General features: G+C 39.6%; 1 protein-coding gene across 2 annotated transcripts in view; it reads right to left on the reverse strand.

Moving 5' to 3' along the window:
• Nucleotides 1-18,341, reverse strand: part of CA8 (carbonic anhydrase 8) — a 52,458-nt gene that overhangs the window by 16,409 nt on the left and 17,708 nt on the right. The window contains exons 4-7 of one of the 2 annotated variants that reach the window (XM_069779393.1): nucleotides 11,581-11,676; nucleotides 9,081-9,143; nucleotides 7,667-7,715; nucleotides 4,933-5,045 (exon numbers count right to left, since the gene is read on the reverse strand). In XM_069779393.1, coding sequence (XP_069635494.1) covers nucleotides 4,933-5,045; nucleotides 7,667-7,715; nucleotides 9,081-9,143; nucleotides 11,581-11,676 — 321 coding nt within the window. The remainder of the gene's footprint in view (nucleotides 1-4,932; nucleotides 5,046-7,666; nucleotides 7,716-9,080; nucleotides 9,144-11,580; nucleotides 11,677-18,341) is intronic. The other variant, XM_069779394.1, reaches the window with a different exon arrangement.

Below are 18,341 nucleotides of genomic sequence, written 5' to 3' on the forward strand. Positions count from 1 at the left end.
TGAACTGTAAAACTCTTTGAAAGTGGTTTTAGAAGCAAAACCCTGTTTTGGAAAATTTTTTGTTTGTCTGCTTATTTAAAGCAAACTGAAAACAAACCCACTACAGGATTGGAACTGAAAAAGTCTTCAGGAGTCAAGTGCTGGTAAATAGCTGAATGGGTTTTGTAAAGGTAGCCTCTTTCACCATCTGAATCAACTCTGGAAAGTCTGAAATAATTGTAGTTTAGGAAGGAGCATTTTACAAGAACGTGGCTTTTGTCTGATCTTTTGAGAATGAGAGACTTCAAACAAACACAGATGAAGGAGAGGGAAAAGCAGACTCTGCAAAGCTGGCATTTGTGAGCTGTCTCCTACTACAACTACAAATGCTCTGCCCCAGTCCCCACAGTGAAATCTTTCTCCGAGAGGTAGTGTCCTCACAAAGCAGCTTCCAGTTTCTTCAGTCAGGAAAGTAGGAATGACCTCATGCCCATGCAGTCCTGCTCCAAGGGGGAAATTGCTTCTGAGATCATCAGCCTCCTTGTTTAGTCCTTCATATGATGGTTCAGACCCCTGGGACAGAGACCTTCTATACATGTGGTGTTCTGCTTCACTCTTGAGAAGTGGTTCTGTGCTGACACTACTTTCCCTATTAAATTTCCATGTGATAAGGCAATATGTGTGCCCCATTCATCCTGCTTCATTTCATATGGAACAACTTACTATGTCCTTCCAACCCCTCATGAGTCAATGTTGCGAAGTACACTCTGTAGGACTGCTGAGGAAATAGATATTTTAGAGGCATACAGCTAAGCACCCTTGGATATTCACATACTTTCAACAGGAATAGCCATTTATAAAAGTTTTTCTCATGCCCAGAAGACACTAAGGATGACCTAGGCCTGTTCACACTAAAATTCAGGATCAAATTCTAACCAGTGAAGGGGTAAATCCGCATTGTTAACAGTCACATTTCTACTGAGTAAAAGCATTTAGTTTATATTTTGTAGAATTTTGAAAGAATGTTTTTATCACTTCCCTGTATTCAGATCCTGAACACTGCTTTCTTCAGTTTCACTTAAATATTTGCTGAAGAATAGAACACACAAAACAAAGAATTTGCATGTTTTCTCTACAAACATTTCTTCTATATGAGGAATAGAAGCATCATCTTTCTGCTTGAATATTTTACACGCCTCCATGACACCTTCCAAGAATACAGACCTGCTTCCCAGTGAACAGAATACCATGGACCTCTCAGAGTGCTTTATTTCACAGGTTACATATATTTTGCATAATTCCCACTCCAGCTCCATATGCTAGTTACTATTTCTGTCCTTTGGGAGGTCTTGATTTTGATTGAGGTAGACAAAAAGACTAGAGACCTTGCCATTCAATACAAAACCAGTTAACTCTGACAATGACTACAGCAGAACAACAGCTCCTTGCTGCATCATTGTTTAAAATCTGTACTCTGAGTGGCTTAGACAATGTACTTGTCCTGGGCTTCAGTGAGCCACAAAGCACATTATTCACAAATGTCCAATTTTTACAAAATATAGGGGAGAGAGGCATGAGCAAGTATTTTTCAATTACTTCCTGCTCTTTACTGGCCTAATAGGAGGGAGTTTTCTATCTTCTCCCATTGCATTTCAGCAGTGTACATGCATGGGCGAGGTGTCTCACAAAAGCGCTCAACGCAGTTCTTTTGGGGTTGTGTATTTCAACACAAGACAAGCAAGGATGATAAAAACCACAAAATGAGGGCAGGAATATGCAAAAAGAGCACTGCAAGGTGCAGCTTTCCAGACAAGCTCCTTTCCACTGAGGTCAGTAATAGAACTCCAAGAACCAGATTTGCAAAGCCCTTATTCTCTGGGGAAGAAGAGTCGCCTGCACATGTTATCCAGAACTCACAGAAAGACCCGTGAAGCAAACAGCTCTCTGATCAAAGTGAAGCCTCATGTCAAAGAAAATGACTTGCAGTGAGGAAACAGCATTGGACTCCAGGAAAGCACATTCTGAGGCTGCAGTCCTGGCTTGCTCCTATGCTACTCGTATAACCAACACACTCAGATCCCAGCTGCTGAAGTGAGGTGCATATGGAGATGAATCTCCTTTCACTTAGCATTGACTTAGATCAGTAGCAAATCAACTCTTTGAACTTTACTATCTATAAATGTCTTCAGGAGAAATAGAACAAGGTTTTCTACCTTGCAATGGTCAGCCTATTAAGCCTATGCCAAAATGGTTACTTCTCCATTGTTTCAAAATAAGCAAATATGAAAATATATAGATGTGACCATGAACTAGAATTGCAATTTTATTCATTTTTTCCCCTTATGACCCACAGTTTGTTAAGCTAAACAATATTGCTATGTTAATTACAGAAAATGAGAATGTGAATGAGTATCTTGTCTCCAGTATATTAACTAGCTTCATCAGAGGAAGGCAATAAAACTTATTCCCTATCAGACTGTGTTGTTCTTTATTGTTACTTGTTATTGACACTCAGAAGTTGATTATTTTATGGCCTGAAAAATGAAAATAGAAAGCCTTGAATTTGTCTCTTACCGGCTATAACCACAGATGCTACTAGTATTTACATAAATCACTTGAAGTTTCATAAGCTGTGTTCATTAGTATACCACAGAAGAAAGTTCTACAAGTTAATGACACATGTAAAAATAATGTATTTAAATCCATTAGAAATGCATTTGCACTGAAATCTGTGCTTTAATACTACAAGCAGGCTTAATAAAATTAAATGCCTTCACCAGCCTTCCATGGATGATTCAGAATGGTATATGCTATACTACATCCTCTTATTTTCCATAGATAAAAGCCCTTGCATTTCTAATCTCTCCTTAAATGGAATCTTTCATAGGCAGTCATGCTCACATGCACAAAAGAGGCCAGATACTTAATTGCAGCCAAAATGCTAATTGCAAGTTAAAATCTTGGATGTCTAAGCTATAGGAAAATATTCTGGCACCCCCAAAATCTTATTTTGGGCATCCTGGAGAACTCTCAGTCCCTTTTGACTTTAGAATCCCAGAATCACTGTCTCTCACTTACTTGTCCCCATATTTATTTCAGTTGACATCTGAAAGCGGTATCCAGTGCAGGTAAAACTTTTATCCCACCTTGGCAAAAGTCCTTCATGATCTTAGTAAGTCTGTTCTGCACAACCTTGACTTTAATGCTGCTGCATTCATAACTAGCAGTGAGGATTTTTTTTTCTAACTGATGCTGATCTATGACAAGTACAAGGTATTGTGGATGATACTGGCCTAAGTCCACTCCAATCTCTCACTCTGCTCCAGTGCCACGTCTCACCTGCATACTGTGTCAGTAGCAGAGAAAAAAGCCCCTCCATGACTTCTGTGCCCTTCATCAGTGCAATGTTCTTGTTGGATTGGGTTTATACCCACCAAAGTAATGCAGCAACGCAAACCAGCTACCTCTCACCTAAAGGCCATGGTTATGAATCATACTCTTTTCCACAGGCACTATGGGTCACTCTTTTCCCCAGGCACAATATTCTCTTCTGGAGACTTATCCCCTTCACAGCATATGCCAACATCTTGTTTTCTTGTGGTAAATGAATACATAATAATATTAACTAAAGTTGCATTTCTCTGCCTAATTCTTCTTTCATTCACCCTCTTGCCATCTCCCACCGCACGTGGATGGCTTGAACTGTGCCCTCCTCTATGCACTGACTGGATGAAAAGGGAATAGAGACCGCAAAATCTGTAACTAGCATGAAATAAAATATCATACAATGTCTCAGTGTAATAGTTATGGCCTTTATACTTCTGATTAAGTCCTCTTATTTATCCAATTCATATCTGCACAATTAGCTGCCAACTTACAAAATGCACTCTGTCTTTAAAAGTTATTCCGAATCCAATAATGCCAACAGAGTTCTGTTTCCATTTACTTGGTAGCAAGCAGCCATAAGACTTATCCTTTCAATAAATACCAGACTCATGATGGGATACATTTAAGTTGCAGCTACCATAGAAATAAGCTTATTGGGAGCTATTGCTTTTATCCTATGATTAGAACTAGAATTCAGTTTTCAAATGAAAAGAAACATTGCCAATTTCAAATTGTTAAAATTGTTAAAATATTGTATTGGGATTACTAGAAAAATTTTAGATTATTAAAGCTGAAATAATTTATCACCTTTTATACTTTTTTCCCTTCTGTTTGCAATGCTTCAGAGCAGGCAATGAAAATTAATATATTCAGCTTCAGGGATTTTACATAGTTTCACTTAAATTAACCCACATTCCTCCAGCTCGGATTCACAGACTGTGGAAGAATATTCATCAGGAGTTTTCATTGTTTTTACTGGACTATTTCTAGACAGATTTTAAATGTTTTCTATAGGAAGGCTCACATAACTGTTAGATATAATTTTTTTTAAAAAAAACTACTTTAAAATACATACACGTGAAATCAAATTTAAATAGGTAGTTTCCATTTGACATTTATTATAAAACAGAATTAAAAAAGAGCAAGATAAGTTAAATATAGTTCAATGCAATATAGCTAGCCTGTACTATGTTAACATTTTTCATTCTCCAGGACATAGTGTCTCCCTGTGCTTTTTTTGTTCCTTTAACATCAAAAAGCAGTGATATTTGAAAGCTTACAATTACAAAGAATTGAATTTCTTTTGCCCATTGACTTCTTTCTTTTTCTTTCACTTAAATAAAGAATTATTTTAAATGCAGATGATAAATGATAACAAGGTTTTTCATCTCTGACCTTTGCATTGCTTTCAGTGACTCAAAAGGCTTAACCTTTACTTGAAAAGCCATGTACTGATCTAATGGGATCTTCAAGGAGAACAGATATAATGTCCTGATATATATATTTGCACGCTATAACCTTTAGCTCATAACCATATTCCAAGGTCACTTTAAGCACAGCTGTTACCTGCACTTGGGACACAGTCAAAGGATAGCGAAATAATATCCAGGTGACACCTTCACTGCAGGGTGGAATGGTTAGAGAGCCCTCATACACCCAGTAGTCACGCAGAAGAGGATCTGAAATTTAAAAAAAATTGAATTTTAATGACATTAAGGAAGAGAATTGTGTCTTTCAATTATGACAGCTTATGATAGCCATGGGCTTTGCTCATATGATGAAGTTAGTATGCAGTAAGCTAAAGTGTGAATTTATAACCTGTCAAGCACTGTCCACTACTTTCTCATGTGAATGTACATGAGCTTGTGGTCATCATATTACAGTAACTTCTCCCTGTAGATGAGTATTTTAAAGATGAAAATGCCACTTTATAGATGTGAAAAACAACATGTGCACAACTCCTTAAACTAACACAGCAAATAAATAATATGGTGGGAAAGAACTCCTGTTAGTGTCAGAAGCTACAAGAGACATCCAATTTTGAAGGCAGAGGGGCTGTGGTGATCAAATTTTAACTGACTTCTACATTTAGGATATGTCTCAAGGATGAATTTATTTCTTTTTTATAAAAATTCAGTGAAAACAGCTCAAGCCAAACTTTTCACTTCGCAATTCTGGTGACATATTTTTTGAGATGCACTGGTGCCTCCTAGCTTTGGAAAAGTGAGTTGAATTTCACAGAGGAAAAAATCAAGGTTTATTTAAGAATAAACTTATTTTAATAAGTTTATAAACTTATTAATAGGTTTATAAATAACTGTTAGAATAAACATTTGTCTCTCAAGAAAACATACAATGGTTTGTCCAAGCAGAGTTTTAACTCTACATACAACATGTTTGATTTTAACTATTGTCATTTTAGTTCCTCAAAGATTCTAGTCACACTGCACTTCGTAAGTGAGACTACACAGGGCTCTCCTTTGCTGCTGTAGGCCATACTCACAAATGACTCCCTGACACAGTTTAAGAAGTATGGAGAGGAAACTGCCTGACTGTAAAAGAGGGGACAAGAAATAAACCTAGAGAGGAACTGGAGACAAAGGGTGGTTAATCGTGGCATGGAGAGTTAAGGGGAAGCTTGCAACTAGCTTGACAAGGACAGAATGGGAGACTGGAAATGAATATACTTGCTTGGTTGACCTAACCTTTCACTGCCATTTCACTACTAGCTCAGAAAAATATCAGTAGAATTAAATCCTGCTAATGAAGCCTGTGATTGTCAGTGCATGGATTTTGTTTTGTTGGTGTAATTTTCTTTCTCAGTTAGGGAATTACATAGCAAATCCATTGAAAGCAAGTTGCATTATCAAACACTCAAAAGTTAAGAACTGCAAGAATTAATTCAGCCCATCCTGTGCATGCACTGTGACACCGTCTTTGTTACATGATCATGTATGTATTTTCTAGAGAACCTTTCATCATTTACTTGCAAAGATGGATGATCTTCTTGTGAAAAGCATCTAATAACATTTGGATTTCTCAGTACAATATGTGGTCTTTGGTTTTCTTTTTCCCACGCTATTCAAATCCTGCTTGTTAGAAAGACCACGTTTTCTCATTTTTCATATTTCTAATGCACTCATTTCTTCAGTGTCTGAGTGCTTCACAAACATGAATTAATTTATCCTTCTAACACCCCAGTGTGGTGAGGAAGGACAGATTACCCCCACACTTTAAAGCTGGGGAACTGAGGCAAGGAGAAGTTAAGGTCAAATGGATCTATTCATTTGAGGTGTTCAATATGAGATGCTTAGAACCTGATTTCTCAGAGTAGTTAACTTTCTATAGCACTTAATGCAGTCAGAGCACTGCTCCCATTGACTTCAGCTGGAGGTGTAAGCACTCAGCACTTCTGCAAATCAGACCCCATGATCTCAAGTCGGGCACCTAGAAAATGAGGAATACATAGTTAGAGATCATTTATGAAAATTTTGGTTTATGTGACTTGATCAGCATCAAACAGGAACTGTGAGGCAGGGGTCCTGTGAAAATTAACTTATGGTCACGCAATTAGAAGTTGTTTTATAACACATATGCATGAAGGGGCACAGGCAGCCTTAATTCCTGCAATTCCTAATTGCTGAGCACTTGACTTTGCAACCTAAACAACATCCTTTTGATATAAATAATATAGTTTAATGTAGACATGGATTACTTTGAAAAATTAAAGATCGTGCCACTATGACAAGGAATTTAGCTCAGAAGGATTCCTTGCAGAAACGTTTGTGTTATAGAAATGCTTTTTTTAAAAAGTCACATTTTTTTTCAAGACAAGGTAGAAGTGGCTGTTTCTTACTGTTTCTCTTTAACTTTTAGCTATATGAATTCGAATTTGCCTTCCATTGTCACTACTCCTTGTATGCTATACAACTGTCATTGCATTACGGCACTGTCTTCTGATGCTGCCAAAAAGCTACCTTGGTAAGTGGGTAACCTTACACTTCCTATTTTATGCCGAAGTAGAGTAAGAAGTACATACAGCTCCCCCTCTAGGTGAGGTGATAAATCATCAAGAAATCTAGCCCCAGTGTTGCCAGCAGTGCATGGACTACAGTATCACATCCCACTCACATGACGAAGGTGCAGATTTATCGTTAAGTTCCAAAGGGACTTCAACCCTATTAACCTTATGGGACACACTCTCAGGCTTACAATTAGGCTATGCTTTAGATCGAGATTGTCTCAGCCTCTGCAGTTAGCTAGTAATCCACACACACAGAAGTAAGCAAAGGCACCTTACCTGGCAATAAAGAGTTGGGATTAAAACAGGGTATTGTTTTGGACTTTCCCTGAAAAAATGAATACAAATCAATCTCATCTCTAGTTTCTTATTAAAATGACGATGAATGGAGAGGTACAACACACTGTGTGTTCTTATAACATTAAGCCTTGAACTCCTGTGCAAAGCAACCTCATTAATAGCCCCCATTTAATCACTGCATTTGTGCTTGCAGCTACACAAACACTTTTTTTATTCTATTTTATATTTTAGTTCTAAGGTTATCTCAGCAATTTGTTAACTTTCTACCTTTAGTACCCGGGCTCCTTCCAGGTCCCAGCCTTGAAATTCTCTACATGAAATTCAGGGGTTCCATACAAAATGAGTTTAAAAAACAAGCCAAAGTGAGCTTTTCCTTGACAGATGTAGATAACATGTAATAACATAAAGCTGCTTCCACATATTTAATGCAAGAAAATTTTATGTATGCCAAAAGTATGTTTGACACTGACCCTCTGAAAGTTGTTAGTATAACACACTCACAATGACGAGGCCTTCCATGACCTTCCTCTACTTGGCTGTCCTTTCAGTAATGAACCTACAGAGTTACATACACTATTGTTTTCTCTGACACCTTCATAAACAATGAGTTTGTAACAATAACATCATGACTGAAGTTTACCATATATTATTTGACTAAAAGAAGATTTTTCAATTCCCTTCTAATAACAGCTTCTAATTTTTCTACACTTAGCCATCCACTTAAGGGAATGGCTAATGACCAATACAGAACACCTCATTAGTACATCTCAAAATCCTTTAAAATCAAAAGTAAGAATTATTATTTCTATGTTACAGACAGAGACTGTGAAGCAGAAAGATGGAAGTAACTTGCCCAATGTCATTTAAGATAGCATCGACATTCTGGAGAGCACTCCTATCTCCTCAGTCCTGCTAGGCTTATTATCTGTCCTTCAGGATCCCCACACATAATCCACCTGACAAGACAGCATTGTGTTTTTGCTGATTTCCCACTGCAAGTTAATATGGGTGCTCAGTTCATCTATTCTTTTCTCCTGCAAATTAAAACCAGGTAAGTTTGGAGATACTGCTGCTGGTGTCCACTAAGCATGTTGCAGTGCTTGTATTCACACTGACACCATGATAATCACTGAAAAGGTAGTATTTGCGATCAGTTACTGGTACAGGAGATCAAACTTTCTGGCCACCAGAAAAGGAAGTAACTTCAAAGATTGTGTATTATCTGAATACTGTAAAATGCTGAGGTTCTGATGCAGGCCACCAAATGATGGCTTTCACATGTCGTTTTACTACAGACACATCTGAAACCCTTCTCTTGGCTTCACATAGACTGTTTGCTCACTTGCTCTCTCTCTGGTCAGTGAAGGAAGCATTTCTTCAGACAATGCCTTACCTTGTACTGGATGTCCTGGAGAATTTCAGTTACAGCTTTTAGGCCTACATGCTCTTTTCCTATCTGAAATACAGCAAGTAAAGATAAGTTTCAGTATTTTGCAAATTCAGAAACTGTGAGGCAAGACAGGCCAATCAGAACAGTAAGTTCTGTAGTTGTTTTCAGTTAAGCTACACAGCCTTGAGTTAACCACACACACTGATACATGGCAACTCCAAACAATTAAATCACTACAAAGCCACCAGTCAAAAGTAAACAAGGTGTAAATAACTTTAAAGCAGAGACAGAAACTCACAGAACAAGAGAAAGAGGCACAGTTAAGTCTGGTTTAACCCTGTTTTGCAGCATACACTGCATGTGGAGTCAAAATCATGCAGCATTATGGCATATAAATGCCAAGGATACAGTTTGTCCTTACCAGTTTTTGTCAGGAAAGTACACAGAAAGGAACAGAGCGAACAAGCACGACAGACACTTTTTTAATTTGTTCCCATAGAGTTGCAAATCTGGCCCAAGGTATCTCTCAAGCTCTGGGGAGTTTCTTCCTGCCTGCAGAGAGCAGAAAGGCAGATACCCTCCCTCATGGCATCTCTGGGATCCTGCTGGTGAAAGCCAGGCTCCCAGCAGCCTGCAGCACTGCCTTTACCAAACGCCTTTAAGGCACAGAAGATGGAGCTTTCAAAAGAAACCTGTTGTTGAAATAAGACGTTCTTATTTTCCATGAATGCTGTCCACTCTGCACACTGATTTCAGCTGCTTCTGATCTAAATCACCCATTCTAGGACCCTCGCTTTTACCTTCAGAACAACATTGTTAAAATAGGAAGACTCAAAATGGCCTTCCACTTGATTTCTTTGCCAACATGTACACATACGAGATGAGGAACGAAGCCGGCATGAGTGAGAATGGAAGAGCTAGACCTTGAAAAATTCGTTTGCTTTTTGTTTCTCTTGGAATAGAATGGCACAGCAGTCACTGGAAGGAAACAACTGAATGTCAACAAAAGGTACTTTGTTATTTCTAGGAATTTAAGAGGATTTTCTTTTGCATCAGAATGGAACTTCAATTTAAAACCTTCCAAGTGTGTAAAAGATAGTGAAATCACTTCAAAGATGCTATTTCTAAGTTAATAATCATCAAGGGGTGTCACTTAAATCAGTGAAAATATTTTCACTGACCTTAAAATGATGTGTTTGAGAACTGTGGTGCAAAACTATTATATTTCCATGCCTTTAACAGGAAAAAAATAGTCACTGAATTTCCTCTCCCTGTTACTTTAATAAACAGCATAAATACTATTTTCCCTTGGTAAATTTTATTACATGATGCCTTTCTTGGCTAATGAAAAAGCCCTTTGGAATGCTTAATAACTCTGATGAAGGTGAGAGACCAGAAATGGAAAATGTATCATTGAAGTTTCAGATTTATTTAAGAACTTATATATAACTTTCTAACTAACTCAAAGGTTACCTCTGCTGGAATTAGAAGGTGACTTATATAAGCAATTATCACACAGCCCTCTAGGATACAAAACTGAAGACATTTCTAACTTCCATTTTTAGCAGTTCTATCTGAGCGTTGGAGCTGTAACCAATGTACCTTTAAATTCAAACAGAGGTAAAGCTCAAAGGCACTCACAAATTCATTATGAAATATGACAAATTAATAATACCACTGTGAAAGAAAATCCATTTGATCTAAGCACAAACTCTAAACCTCTTCCTCCAAACCCATTTAAATAAAACAGTTTGCCATTTTTCATGAGGTTGATGAGAATCTGGCGTTCAAGGACTAAAACTGAAAATCTTCTTTATAGGGTGCAGCTGTTGAAAAACCTGCAATAGCAATTAGATTATGGGGCTAACCTCCCAGCTTGCATTACAACTTCTCCCCAGGAAGCTTTAAGCCTTCTTGTCGCAGGCTTTTCTGAGAGTCTGTGGCAAGACTCTTTACACTCTCAGTCTGGCATCTCTGAAGAAGTAATATGACCGCACCGCAAGAAACACACTTGTCCCTGTGTTCAGAAAAGCACAATCCTACTACCAGTTTTCAGCTGTGCCAATGGGTTAGTAGGCTTTTTTTTCCTCTTTCCTCCTCTCCTCTGTGTGTATTTTCTCAATCCCTGAACAGCAGGCCTGACCAGGAATGGAGAAAAACACAGTACAGAGATAGTGAACTACTTGTACCTCCTGACAGCCCTCATTCTGCCCTCAGAGCAATGGAGATTGGATGTCTGCTTATCTCCAGAGTCACAGAGAGATGGCCGACTATGTATTATCCCTTCTTTAACTAACATACTTCCAATATCCTGTTTAAACAAGAATTACTTATTTAGCACATACACAGAAGACGTGACTGAGAAGTATCTTTTGAATAGAATACCAGCAGTCATACATAGTTTTATTTTATGAAATCATTAAAATGAAAGAAAATGGAAAGGACCTCATTTTCCTCAGACAAATGATAGTGCATGGTAACAAGTGCAACACAGGAAACTTACCTGCACAAACAAAGCAATAATAGCTATGCCGTGCTTCTTCCCTACTGCCTCATCAATGCTGCTGTACAGTGTGGAGTTCCAGTGCATTAGATGAAGCTAAAACAAAGCAGTGCAAATAGACCAATAGAGAAATATGTTTTGTAATAAAAAAACACCAGCAGTTAACATCAATTAACAAAGCCTTAGCATGTGTGTGTGCATGCGTGAATATACATATGTGCATGCCTACAGCTGTGCATGTATATATAAGTGGATTCCTATTATAAACATCAGGAATCCCAAGGAAAAAAAGGTCAGCTGCAGAGAAAATGATGTATAGCCAGTTACCAAATATCTACAACAAAGGTGTGGATAACTATGCTAATGATGCTAATGATGATTTACCAACTCCCTCACTTTGAATACTGAAATAATGTCAGCTAATGAAACCCACCAATGTTGCCTCTCAGCCACCCAGCCCTCTTCCAAGGCAGGAGTATAATTATGGACATAGGCTGTCCAAACACACGTTTGACTGGCTGACTGTACTATCTTAATGTCACTTGTCTAACATATCACCTCCCAAGATGAGTCACTCAAATGTCAGTAGTAGGAGCAGGAGAAGTGGTTTCAGGAAAGGTTAAACATAATGAAAGTTAAGCAGAGAAAAATGGCTGGAGGACCACCTTAGGGACAGCAGTGAAAGGGATACTAAAGAGTAAAATATGAGCCCTCAACTGCCTTATTCCACAAGGTCGCAGGGCCTGTAGGAGTTAACGCATGAATACATGTCAGGCAGCAGACACAGGATGGTAAACACAAAGTCTGTTCTGATGAGGTGTCACAGCATGACTTGGGAAGTGGTGTTTGAGAAAAGTGCTGGAAGACAGACTAGCAGGTGGTTGGAAAGGCAGGAAGGAAGGGAGGGGAGGGAGGGCAAGGAGGAGGGCGGGAAGGGAGATGGGGAAGAGAGGAAAGAGAAAAGTGCTGGAAAACAGACTGACAGTTGGAAAGAAAGAGAGAGAAAGAGAGGGTGGGAGGGAGGGAAGGAAGGACAGAAGAAAGGAAGGGTAGACGGAAGGGTGGAAAGGTGGAAGGAAGGAAGGCAGGAAGGCAGGCACAGCACTATCTACTGAGGTAATATGCATTTCAAACATGAGTTTTTCCAGCACTAATGCTAAAATGTAATCTCTGTGGCTGGGTCTGATAACATTGCAGAGCTTCAGCATCCTAAACACAGCTGCTTTGAAGTTTATCTTGCAACCACTTTTGCACATTCCACACAGATAAAACAGCTAAAAAAATACAAACTCTTAGATTTAATTCCCATTGTAAAATCGTGATCAATGTTTTGCTCAGTCATATGTCTTAGCAAGTTAAAATGTCACCCTGTTATCTAACATTGTTTCCACCTTCAGTGAAATTAGTTTTTAAAACAGATAGTGTGTCTTCTTATTTCATGTTTTATTTCTGCACAGTAACAGCCTCTGTGAAATGCTTATTGCCCCTTAGACAACAGGATTTCACTCGGGCATCTCAGCATTTCAGAAGACCAGTTCCTCAAGCAATCACCCTCCCCTTATTTAATCTCCAATGAGAATTTTGGGCACTCCTCTTGAAGACTACCATTTCAAGAGTCAATACAAAATTTTAAATTAACATCTTGTAAATCAAATTAAACTCCAAATTATCATACAAATAATTCTATTCATGCTGATCAAAGGCATCTGCTATGCTAAAAACATGAAACACATTTCTTAAAAAATATAATAATTCGTTTGCACATGAGAACACTAATGCAAATGTACTTGACCACGGCTAAAAAACTTCTAGACATACAAATGCTCCCTGTTAGAACTAAGCTATCTATTGCCCATGGATTTACTTGGTGTCATGTATTTTATCACCTATAAAAAGCTTCGTTACACACTTGATTTGCTTTTGGCTTTTAAAGTAACAAAACCGCGGGATCAAATAACGAGATTTCAGCCTCCTACGCTTGCCTTGGCAGAGACAGAACTACCACCACCCAAGCAGATAAAGTCAAAAGCACCGCACTTTCCGAGACGGGCCTGGCGTTCGCATCCGTATCCACTAGAGGGGGCTCAGGGAGCCCCACGATCCTCACCAAACTCCCGACCTTAAGGAGGAAACGCGAAAGAACGAGGTTGGGGTGACTGCAGTCGGGTTGGCAACGTCCTTGGTGCGGCGAGAACGGCGCTGCGTGGCACCGCGACTCGGCTGGCTGCAAATGCCAGAGCAAGCTTGTCCTTTGGTGGCCGAACAATAGTGCCGAGGGCGACCGCCGCCTGTAAAGAGACCATGACTTTGACTGTGTCAACAGGCGGGTCTCGGCTAAAGCTGCCGTGGCGTTCAGCGTGTTATGCTCCTTTAGCCGTGAAGTCTAATCTGATACTTGTCTGCATTCTGACAACAGTGGGTTTCTTCCTGAAGATCTGAAAGGAAAATGCTGAGCCCCAGCAAGAGGAAAATGAGCAAGTGCTTCACGCCGTACCAGCCATGACCCCAGTTTATCCAGAAACAGACTGCTGTCCTGTGTTAGGCAGCAGGCTCATCAGGGCAGAGACTTTCCTACAATAAGGCTATATATCAGCTAGAAAGATGACGCCAAAACCTCTGTGTAATACTATAAAACGTGAAGAGGTCTAGAATTAGTCCATGCAGCAGCATAAACAGCCTGACAGGAACACATGCTGCAAAATACACTTCGCTGCTGCGTGAAAGGGGGACCACAGTGTGAAAAGCCCTGCACCTGCAACTCTTTTCCAAGGAACATACCTACCGGCCAGCGACTCTTCCCACATCTCCAGGGGACATGGGGAGAGTAACTTAAGTATTAGCTACGCATTTTAAGAGTAACTTTAGGTCTCTGCACCCTCTCCAGACCTCCTTCCTTTCCACCATCTCAACAGGGGTCGGGACGGTCCAATAAAAAAAAACCAAAACATTAACACAAAGACAAAAAAGGGATGTACTTAATGCTAATGTAGACACCCCTAGACTAGGTTCGGGTTTACAACATTACTGAAGGTACTGAAACAGGCAGTCAGCACTTTCTGGTCCATAGGTAACTTTGAGGTTCTGCTCAAGGATGCTTTAAATACATAGTAGGCTCCTTGGAATAAGAATCATCATTTTGTACTGGGTTGCTAAAGCCCAAGGTAGAACGGACTTCTGGTCTGTGTTTAAGATGCTACTGTGTCACTTCCTTAGAGGTGGCAATAATTACAGTGGATTAGTGATGTATTCTTTACACAGCAGGTTGTAAACTTGCTGTCATAAACACTGCGGTACCAAATAGTATCCGCAGGTTCGTGAATGGATTAGACCAATTATGGACAAGTCCAAAAACAGACACTAAAGAGAACAGGCAGAGATGCCGCCTCTAGCACTCCTAGTCCTACGACAGTAGATGACTGGGGAGTACAACGAGAAGTGGTCAGGCTCATGTGCTTTCCCTATACAGCATCCCTTACTGACACTGCTAAAGACAGCTTACTGGATGGACCACTGGCCTGATCCAGCAGCGTATTTAGTACGTTCCCATGTTCTGAATCAAGGTGATATTTGGAATAGCTCTTCACAGAAAAGGTTCTGGCATTAGGGATTTACAAACTGAAATTAGACAAGCAACCTAATGGAAAATAATAATACCATAATATTTCCTAACAACAGGCCAACAGGCCTCACATCTTTTGCTCTAACTGGTAAGCCCATGCATGCACACTGAAATAAATAAACAGATGTCAACATGCCCTTAAATAAATGGAAGTCAAATCAAATTAATTCTTCTACAGAGCAGGAAAAATGTAGCTCACATGGGGACTGGATAAGTACCTGAAAAAGGGATTCAGAAATGGAGATGCTAGCAAGGAAGTAATAAGGCCTGAGGGTTTGAAGCAAAGCGCTGCTTTCAAATCATGGTTTATCCTGTGTATTTGTGTGGTTCTCTGGAGCTGTTCTGCCTTTTGTTTGGTCTTTTTTTATTTGTAATATGACATCATATGAAAACATCAGATAACAGTTTAAAAAAAAAAGATGGCAAGAAGTCTAAAAACAGTGTAAAATTTGAACTCTAGAGAATACAGTCCACAAACAACAAGGCCTGTAAGTCTTGTTAATATTTATGGGAATCAGATGTGCACAGAGGAAAGACCCTAGTGCTTTTACAAATCTTGAAACTGTCAATACAATGCCCATGCACATTGACAACTTCATACCCATGCATCTGTATCTTACAAGCAGCAATATCCAGAGAGGCTTATTAGATTAACACTCTGTATTTTGGTAACCTTCAGTTTTACGTTGATTTGAGACAGCTATACAAAAAGTGCGTACTCACAAGTGGTGCCAGTCTCAGATATGAACAAAGCCATGTGTGGTTTTTTTACACAATCAGCTGCAGTGTATTGGCAGCTTACCATTGTGTGGTTTTCATTCGGAGTACAAACAAGCTGCATATGTCAGTATGGCAGGAAAGGCTCTGCTCAACTTGTTAGCTAATGTTTTGATACCGGTAGTTATGATGGTTCTATACAAGCAAAGTGAGTCAGCTATGCTCTTACTGATTATCGGTGGCTGGCTCGGCATGCCAGACAGTGTATTTTTACAAAATAAACAGAATGCTGTGAGAAACTCTTTAGCACTCAAAAACCACATTTTTCTCTTGCATAAAAAAGTAATTTGGAGCCTTTTAACATTCCAGTTGTAAATCGAAGAATTGTAGCAGTGACTTCCTTAAAATCAGATAAACTCGAAACTCATGAAAGCAAATGATAATAAAGTGCTGACACACTTGATTTGTTCTGTGAACAGCTGGAAAGACTCTCCTTCACAGGAAAGATTAAGAAATGATTCCAGGTAGCAGAGCAAACCTCGCAGAAGGATTATTCGGTACGGAACAAATTCTGAGAATCTTCTCAATTTTCATCCAATCCCCACTCAACCAAAAGACTAGTGATCCCAGTCCTAATGTCCTTGCTTAGGAAAAGATGACACTGACATTAACAAGGGGCCTGTCTCAAATCAAGACTTTCTCAAAATTGATTAAGGACCTGAGATTCTGGCTTTAAAATCAATAAACAAATGAAAACCCTACACTTAATCCATTCCTTTCTCTACCACAGAAATATCTTTTATGTCAATACAAAAAGAAAAGGCCTGAGTTGGTAGATTTTTACACAGAATCAGAGTCCCCAGGATGACAAATTCTGGCAGGAATCAGAGTCACTGTATATGACCTAGCACATTTATCAGTTCTGGAAACCAGTTTCTCTCAGTAAAAAACAGAGTTACCAAAACATGTACATTATTCTCCTGTCTGGGGCACTGGCTGCTTTGTGGAAATCTGCAGGGTCCTAAGCTCACTGGGAACAAAAAGGATCTCTTAAGCATCATCGCTGACCTTACTTTATTCCCAGCTCACACATTAAAATATACAATGACAGCATAATTTACGTTGGAAGTGGCCTCTGAAGTTCAACCGCCTCCTTCCCCCATTCACAGCAGCACCAACTTCAAAGTGAGCTACTAGTTCAAAGTCAGATCAGGTTGCTCAGGGCCTTGTCCAACTACGTTTTGCATATATCCAATAACGGAGATCCCACAACCTCTCTGGGTAACCTGTTCTGGGTTTGACCTCCCCCATAGCGAAGAATTTTTTCTCCTTGTACCTAACCAGAACCTCTCTTATTGCAACCTGTGTCCCTTGCCTCTTGCCCTTTCACACTCCCCAGGAGTCTCTGTTCAGGACCTCAGGCATGAATTGCCTATGACTGCCAGAGTGACGCCTCTTGATTGACTCGTGAATGATGTCTCTTTCTCAGACCCTCTCAGTCATCCACTTATGTGAATGACCATGTTTCACCTAAGCTTACTTTCACCTAAGCTTGCCTGACTCTTGCAATGTCAGAAAAGTTGCTACTAGCTCTGTCCCTTACTGCGACATGCTGGCGTGCATCTGTCACCCAAGTGCCAGACCAAACATGAGACAGGCTCATTCCTTAGAGGAAAATACACTCTGAAATAAATCACAGCTCATCTTTTGTTATGACATATCTGATTAATGGTAAGGGGAGAAGAAGGACTCTGCTCCAACATTTCTGCCATCTTATATGATCTTATTGTTACAAATTTGCTATAAACCTGCACAATCTGGAATGACTTGCTACCATAAGAAGGAGTCCATATACTGTAACTGCTTTCTTTATGAATACTTATTGCTACACTACTGAAATCCTAATTTGTTATTGGGATCCCTATAAAACAGTGTTCAATGTGCAGTGGCTAAGCCAGGCAGTTTGGAACAAAGCACCAAGACCACACCCCACTGGAGTCAAGGGGAAATGTGCCAACAGCAAAGCTCCTCCTGATCTCCCTGGCACCAGAACCAGGCCCTACAGAGGACTTAGGCCTGATAAAACCATCAGCAGCTGAGGCAGCAGGAGGCAACATGAAACACCTGCCCAGCCTGGGTGTAGGTCCTGCCTCAACCTAATTGGCAACCACAGCCCATGTTGCAAGAGGTTGTGACGTGGGGGATCCTTCTGTTCAACAGGCTCCTGTTTGCACTCTACACACAGTAGAAGACCACGATTTTTAAATAATTCCTCTTCAGATCTGCATGTTAAACTATTAGAACATCAGGTTGTGACACTATCATCACTAGGCTTGCTTGAATCTATGTTGCTGCTGCAATCGCCCATTGTACTTTTTCCACTCTCTACACTCTTACTGTTTGCTAAGGAGCTAATTATTATTAC

The sequence above is a fragment of the Haliaeetus albicilla genome, chromosome 3 (genome assembly GCF_947461875.1).
Source record: "Haliaeetus albicilla chromosome 3, bHalAlb1.1, whole genome shotgun sequence".
Taxonomy (NCBI): Eukaryota; Metazoa; Chordata; class Aves; order Accipitriformes; family Accipitridae; genus Haliaeetus; species Haliaeetus albicilla.